This window comes from Lycium barbarum, chromosome 1 (genome assembly GCF_019175385.1).
Source record: "Lycium barbarum isolate Lr01 chromosome 1, ASM1917538v2, whole genome shotgun sequence".
NCBI classification, from domain to species: domain Eukaryota; kingdom Viridiplantae; phylum Streptophyta; class Magnoliopsida; order Solanales; family Solanaceae; genus Lycium; species Lycium barbarum.
The window spans coordinates 158,972,162-158,980,669 of NC_083337.1; the positions used below are offsets into that span (position 1 = coordinate 158,972,162).

At 32.7% G+C, this 8,508-nt stretch overlaps 1 protein-coding gene across 1 annotated transcript; it reads right to left on the reverse strand.

Annotated features, from left to right (window-relative positions):
• Nucleotides 1-214: 214 nt before the first annotated feature.
• LOC132600805 (WRKY transcription factor 72B-like) lies at nt 215-5,516 on the reverse strand. Its single transcript, XM_060314207.1, has 6 exons — nt 5,349-5,516; nt 4,843-4,932; nt 3,915-3,995; nt 2,679-3,230; nt 2,457-2,570; nt 215-1,447 (listed from the first exon to the last, which is right to left on the reverse strand). The coding sequence occupies exons 1-6, from the start codon at nt 5,421-5,423 to the stop codon at nt 494-496; spliced, it is 1,866 nt and encodes a 621-aa protein (XP_060170190.1). The 5' UTR covers nt 5,424-5,516; the 3' UTR covers nt 215-493.
• Between the last annotated feature and the right edge of the window lie 2,992 nt (nt 5,517-8,508).

The following is an 8,508-nucleotide window of genomic DNA, read 5'->3' on the forward strand; positions in this document are numbered from 1 at the left end:
ATATAATTGCAAATTCGGCCAAAAAATAAATAAAAAAAGGTAACAGGTGGAAGCCTTATATATAGTTTTAATCAAATGCTAATTTACCAACCTAATTTTAAGTTGTACACATTATAAGTTGCTTCAACAAACTAATTTTTTTTCATTGAATATTTATCAATAAATGAACAGTTCAAGTCAATATTTTTGCTACATAATATGCCAGTCATTTCTTGTGCAGAAATAAAAAGGTAGGCAACACAATCCATCTACTAAAAAAGATCTACATTTGTACAAGAATCTTACAGCCATATTCGAGTTATTAATTACAGCAAAATGGAAAGGCTAATCAAAGTAGTCACTTCAGCTTCCGAAGTTTCTATTGCATTGGGTTCATGAAACTAAAACATATCTACAAACTACACCTGGATAATATTATTTACTTCCAAATCATCACAAGAAGATGATTAATGCTGCTAACTACAAAATCCAAGAAGAGGTAGAACATGAAAAATCAATCAAACTTATTATCACTAGGAGAGGTAGATTTACCCTTGGACGTCGAAAATGGCGATGAAGAAGGTTGCGTGAAAAACACCATGTTATTATTTCCAGGCTGTGTATTATTTGTGGGAGAAGAAGAAGTTGGTTTGTTTAAAAAACTTGAAGAACATTTATTTGGATTTGAGCTTGATGGTAGACTGGACAACACTGGAAATGGCTCAGTAACATTCGGATTTTCGCCAGATTTATTTCCAATGTTACCATTATTTCCCATGATTGACGTGAGAGCTGCAGCTAATGCAGAGTGGAAATTTGGGTCTGATGTAATTGCTTTGGTTGCAGCTGCAATAGTATCTGGTGGTAAAGAAGATTGTGTAGGATTATTGTTATTCCTTTGTAAATAAGATTGGAAAATATTTTCTTGATTTGGTCTGGATGAGAATGTAAGAGAACCAAAATTTTGGTTATTGTTGTTGTAGGCTTGATTTGCATAACTACTCCAAGAAATTGGGAGGGAATTGGATTCCAGTACTGAACTAAAGTTGAGGTTTGTGGAGGAAGTATTGTAATTATATCTAGGAGGAAAATTATTACTCATTCTGTTTAGATGAGATAAGGAGGAGGAGGTTGAAGTCAGATCAAGAGTGATTGTAGGGAGCGAATTAGGTGCGGATGCTGAGATGGATGAATTCGGAAAGTAAAATGGCGGCTTATGTTTGGAAGTATCAGAGAGATAGAAGTTGAGTCCGTTGAGATTGGCTGAAGTAGTACTGGTGTTGGTGTTGGTAGTGGTCGCAGTTATTTGTGGACTTGGGTCTGATGAACTCGAAGAACGAGATAACAACATGCTGGCGGCTGCTGAGGTGGTGGATGCCATTGCTGTGGCTGAAAGAGGAAGTGGATGGTTGTGCGTTCCTTCATATGTGGTGATCAATATTGACATGTCCTCAGCACATCTTTGAACCTTCAAACCAAGAACAGTTGTGGCCATTAGCTAATTAGAGAGTAGAAATGCAATTATATATTTGGAATTTGGATGATAAGAAAAAAATGAGTTTAGCTTCTATACAAATACATGACTGATAGCTTAAAACAAAATTTAAACCATCAGGTCATGTAAGAGCTGGTAAGTAGTAATCTAAAAAAATAAGACAAACAACTTACAATACTCCCTCCTTTTCATCTTTATTTGATAATATTTTATTATTAGTCTATTTAGAAAAGAATAAAACATTTCTATATTTTTTTACAAGAAATTTTTATGACACATTTAAAATCACAAATTTCAAAAGTTTTCCATTCTTTATTAAATTGTGTGCCAATAAAGAAAATGAAACGGAGGGAGTTAGCTAATTTACAATAATAGCGTAAAAATATTCTCCAATATCAGTATATATATATAAGTTAAATCTATGAATAAGTAAGCCACTGTAGGACATAACTTTCAGAAGTAGAAATGCCACTAGCATTCACAACTATATGTACTGCTGCTCAATTGATAGTTAAGTACTTCCTCCGTTCCATAATAAGTGTCATCTTAGCCAAATTTTTTTGTTCCATAATAAGTGTCATTTAGGATATCAATGCATATATTGACTAGTTTTTTCCATCTTTGGCCTTGGACATAAAATGACAAGTTTCTTTATTCAAGGCCAAAAGTTAGATTCACAATGTCAAATTTTGGGTTTCACGTGAAAATGAAAGTTTTGGCCTATGGAAGTTAGGATTAGTAAGAGGCAAAAGAAGTAGTAGTACTCTAAATGATGATAATTGGATCCCGATGTCAAAAGATGAACTACTTGTGCACGCTCTAATCATCAATGGGAATTTTTTTTTTTTGCATAAGGGTAATTTGGTAAACTTTACACTTCATCATTGGTTTCTTAATATGCGTGTTTTTGACTAAGGTGACACTTATTATGGAACGGAGGGAGTAATTTTTTAAATTCAGTGTAACATGACATTCACATTACCTGCTTTCTAACTGGGCAATTTGGTGCTACGGTGCAACGATAGTAAGCTCGAGGGCATGGATTTCCTTTTGCAATTTTTTGACCGTATTTTCTCCATTGGCATCCATCATTCATCTGATCAATATCACAAGAACAGAAATCATTATTAATTGACAAATTATGATTAAGAACAAAACACCACACTAATTAATGTCACAAAATGCATGTATATATTCCCCTTACCGTAGGGGCATCACATCTGACTCTGACAGAAACCCTAGCTCTTTTAGTAGGGTTTTGTTGTGCGACATCATCGCCATCTCCATTATTTCTCATTGTCTTGAGAATTTTGTTTGGCGACCACGTCGACGTCTCTCCATTTTCTTCCTTATTAGCTTCTTCTAAGCTATTCTCTGGAGTAAGATTCACAGGTGAACATTCTGTAGTACTTGTTTTGGCAGATACTTCAAACTTGCAATCCAATCCTAAGGCTAGACTTTTATTAACTTCTTCCTCGTCACGAGCCTCACCTTTCTTAAAGAATTTAGATAATTCGTCTTTTTTCATATCGCTTGTAGTCCTTCCTAGGCTAAGGGAAACGAGTTGATCAGATTCATGATGCTGAGTAGTGTTCACAGTGCTGCTTGATTTTTCAGCTTCTCTTTGAACGATATCGTGGTATTGATTCTGGAGATTTCGATAGTCCTTCATGACTCGATCCAAGTGCAGTCGAAGCCTTTGGTTTTCTTGCATTACCTCTTGCATTTCAAATTTAGCTGATGCAAGCTGATCATCCTACATTTTAGAATTTAGATATTTAAAAATTAAACAAAAAATACATTAATTCTTCTCCTGTCAATATGATAAAAATATATCTAAAATATAGATCAAAGTCAGATAGTTTGAATCTTGAAAAATGAAAAAGCCACTTAAAATTTGGGAGAGAAGGAGTATGACATAGTTTGAGTACTAGGGACGAATTTAAGAAAAAAAATTGAAGACATTATTTAAAATTTGTGATCTTAAATACATCATAACATCTACAGTATGTGATAATACTTTTGAAACTTTTGATGTTATACAAGTTACAATACTATTTGTGTGGTTACAACTTACAAGAGTTTGTCATAAGGATTGATAATGGGTAAAAAGTGTAAGTTAAATTATTTTTAAATTCATATAAAATGAAACTTACTTAGAGAGTAGTATAAAAATAGGAGCACTTGATTATCCGGTCTGAATTAAGGAGTATTTATTCCTCAAATATATAGCTTGAATATTGGGCCATCACTAGAGAATATGAAACACTTTCTGTTTAATTAAATAGATCCGATCATATCAAATCCTTTCTAAAATTAATATTCTTGTTTTTTATGCCTGGGTTTTCAAGAAAAAGAATTAGAAAAAACAAGTTAATAAAGAAGCTCAACTTGTCAAATTAAGCAATTGGCATATAATATATAATTATGAATCTCAAACCTGTTCTTTCTGAGTAGATGAAGAAGCCATTGAGTTGAGTTCTGCTGGCGATCCTTCTCTCTTTACCATAACAGGAGCTCCCTATTGAAGCATTAAAATTAGACACTTAATGGGGAAGGAATAATATATATAGAAAAAAAAAATCTGTACATTTGCCCTAGAATAGTTTGTCAAAAAGTCGTGAAAAGTCGCATCTTATCACTAAATGGTTTAGTACGCGGACAAAATTATCCCTATATTATAATTCCAGCATTATAATCCTGGGATTAATTTATCCCATCTAAAAGGTGGATAAAATAATCCCAAGGTTAATGGGATAAGGTGCGATATCACATCTTTAATTATAGGCTTCAATTTATGCTTTATTTGGTAGAAGATATAAGTTTATCTTGGAATAATTTTATATTTTCTACCTAACATGGTATAAAATTAATCCCAAAATTAGTGCGGAATATCTGATAGAGTCAATGGTCAATGGTTTAGAAAAGGCTGAAAGTTGTTTGACAACTGCGCTCGTTAGGACGACTTTTTCTACTCAACAAGTTGATTCCTTCATTGCGTCTGGAGCCTCCAATCATGAATTATGAATATAAGTAATTAGGTTTTCACGTTTTTATTCGTTACTTATTTATGTTTTAATTACGAGCTCACTATAAATCCATTGAGCATTATTAGCTAATTTATTACTCCGAAGATTTTGACTATATTGACATATTCACAAGTGTGATGAGATCAACCTAACCACCACCGTAATTATTATAAGCAACAATACAGGTTAACCTTGATTATCTCAATTACAGAAGAAATTAACTAAATACACCATGAAAAAATAAAATTAAGTTTCTAAAGTATTACACTTGAACAAAAACTCACGGAATGCATGGACAAGATCAAGTGAAATTGGAATGAATTTTTCCCACTAAATTACCTCAACTTTGTCAATGGTCATGAAATCTTTGTGCTGAGGGGAGGATGGCTTTGACTTATCCTCTTCACGCTCTTTTCTTCCCTTTCCAGACTGAAATTAAGCACAACACATAATCTTGTGAAGAACTAAATAATAGATAAGAGACTCACGTTATGTTATTTAAGTTCGCAAAGTTGGTTCATTTGGATCATCCTCTCTTGCAGACTCATAATTTATAATGCGAACTTATACTCTGAGTTGAGATTTGAGTGCATGCGCAGATGGATTAACAATTGGTCTTTTATGAATTTCAATTCTATAATGAGTCTGCAAATCGTTGTGATTCTTTTTTCCTTCTCTTTTCTTTGTTTTTTCCAGGGATTTAATGGTTCGATCCAAAAAATTAAGCTAGTAGGCAGAGATGTTATACATATATTCATAATCTAATCTATTTCGATCTTATAATATCCAGTTCACAGATAGTATTAGGAGGAAAGAAAATGTTGTTGGGGTTGGTAAAAAATTACCTTAAGGAAAATATTGTCTTCAGCACAACCTTCATCGTCATTACTAGATTGATCAGCTTTGTTCTTGTTCTCCATATATGATATTGACCGACCTTATGTACTTTTAATTTCTTTGGCTAGATCTCTTTCTCTCAATTTCAACTTTAGCAATATCTGAAGTACAGAAATATTAGTCTTCTTTATAAGGAGGAGGTAGCAGTGTTTGACTTCTTTTATACTAATTAAATGATTCAAACTCAGTGGCTTAACAGCACACAAACAAAAATGTCAATGCACCAATAGCTCACAACTTTAAGTAATAAATATCCTAGTAATTACTCCCTCCGTTCCACAATAAGTGGTGTTTTAGGATTTAAAAAAAAATTGATCTTATTCTTCCAAACTTACCCTTGTTTATAATCAAGAATCATTAAATAACTTTTCTTTTTCTAGGCACTAATTAGAGGTAAGTTAGTAAAACACTCATAATTTTCTAGAGGTAAACAATTTCTTAAGAGGTGTGCATAAGCTAAAAACACCACTTATTATGAAATGGAGGACAATATATTATGTATTGTCTTACTTGAGAAAAAAACCATATTAAAAAAACGGCTGGAAGAAGAATTCAACTTCAACGTTTAAGTCTTTTTAGTTTTAGATAGGATTTAAAACATGTCATAAAGAGAGTTATACTCCGCAATGGTCGGTCTCCCCCACCATGTCTCTGGGGCTTTATGTTTCTCTTTCTCTCTGCAAGTTGCAACATCTATTTTTGAAGTTTCCTAAGTCACATGGCCAAACATTATTTGCCGGTCAAACAAACGGGTAACACCCTTTTGTTATGCCAGATAACATCCGGTGATCAGTAGCATTGAATTATGAATTTAAGTTGTATACACTGATATTGTTAAAGAAATTTCATTTTGTTAGTGCAATTTAACTAGTTACTATAAGATACTTTTTTTTTCTTTTGTTTGATCAGTATTTGAAACTTACTAGCCTACTAATTGGGATTCGCTCCTGGTAGGTCCAACTAAAGGGTAAAATGCTCCATAGTTAGGTCGTTTGGTTGGTGGGATAGTTAAGGATAATAGTCTCGGGATATTCAATGAGATTATATTATCCTGCGTTTGGTAATGGGTATAAATCAATCCCATGATTATTTTATCCCACCATTTTAGTATAGAGTTTAAGTCTTGTGCACTGTCAGTGTACAAAGCTTTTTACACTATCAGGTAATTCGAAAAGTAAATACAATAACTTTCTTAAGTAAATATATTTATCTTTTTTTCGGTTTAATGAAATCGGAAGACTAATTAACATTAAGGAATGTAGAATCCTATACTTATATACCCTAAACAAAATTAATTCCTAGTTTTAATGGTAACCAAGTTATTTTCTTCTCAAAGTTGTTTACAATTTTGACCTTTTTTTTTTTTTCTCTCAAAATCATGGCTGAAGTAATTCTTGATACTTTAACCCTTCTAATATTGTGAACGTTGTAATTAGTAGTTATTCTTTAAACATCTCATATGTTCTGAAATTCGGAGAACTTCTTCTTGTTTAAGGGTAAGTCCTTATAAATTTCAATTTTTTTTCCATCTACAAGCATCTGAAGGTTGCTGCAATGGTACTTTAACAATTATCAATGTTGAGTAATTTAATAATAGAAAGCTTGGAATAAATATATAGCTTTTTTATAAGTGTTTGTAAAGTTTTTTTACTTTAATTGCGAATCAACATATAGAACAATTATTACAGCAGATCAGGTTTGCCAATTTCCAAGTAGTTGGACGGAAGAGAGAGAAAGAGGAGATAAAGAAAAAACCAGATGGAGGATTTAAAGGGAAGGAAAGAGAGAGATAAAGGAAAAATAAGTGTAAATTTTAGAAAAAGGAAAACAAATTAGGAGAAAATTGGTACCAGCTATAGCAGATTAATATTAGCTGATGGTGTAAAAAATTGATACACTGTCGGTGCACCAAACTTAAACTCTTTAGTATAAATGATGAGATAAGTTTTTTCATATAGAAGGTGGGATAAAATTGTCCCATAGCCATGGGATATCCCGGCTCATGGAATATTTTTGTCTACCCCATCCTCTGCAACCAAATGACCCTGAGTTTTCCATTGTCCAAACTCGAATACGGAATTAAGATTAAGGATGGGAAGATCTCAATCATCTCAATACACCCCTTGGTCGTAATTACTTTATTTTTCATCGACATATATTAGATTGTTTGCTACAAAGTCTTTACCTATTTTTGTAGTTTAATTTAATCTAGTGGGATATAAAAATTACATAATGTCAATGCACAAAACTTAAGTTGGAATATTTAAAACTTAGCTATTTGGAGTCCCTTTTGTCTTTTGCAAGTCAAATACTCATTTGGTTCGAACAAGCAAATTAATAATGATGAGTCTACAAGTCTACCTTTGAAATGGGAAATTCTTAAACGAACTGTTAAAATTTATGGCGCTGCTAACACAATGTTAATTTGGTTGTTGCAAGTGAAATGAAAACAAAAGTTAATCTAATTTCTTTTCTCTTTAAAGAGAAATATGTATCCTTTCTTCTTGTCTTTTACGTAATTTTCACAAAAATCAAATCATCAAGTTGTATTGGCCCTTTCAACGGACCACCAAATGCCGGGGAAGCTAACCTATCATTTTGATAATAAGAGATTCGAAGGGCCCCTCACATATGTCTAATTTCAGTATTATTGATTTGACACTGGAATTCATAATTGACTTTATTTGTTGCCACTGGGGACATGGAGGGAATAATGTTAAACTCTATCTTGGATATTAAACTTTTAACATCTATATATAGCGCATTGAACCTTTTAACATAAAAAAAATAATTCCCGATGTATGTATAGGTTAACGTTATTTTTGTGTATCGATTTTAATTTTATTAGGCGTCCCTTGTGGACAGTTTGTTTTCATGCTACGAAATAACTCTTTCAACTAAAAGACACGGAATTAGCCATCGTAAATTAATTTCATTCTTGCAGTTCTTTTTACTTTAGTTTTTTTAATTTCTGGTCAAATGTCAAAACAAAGAACTCAACTCGACCAGCACGTCAAAATGGCAAAATATGAAGCAGTCCTATATATCGCAGCCACGAAGTGAAGCGAAGAGGATGTTGAATAGACTTAACCTCTCTCTCAAGATACT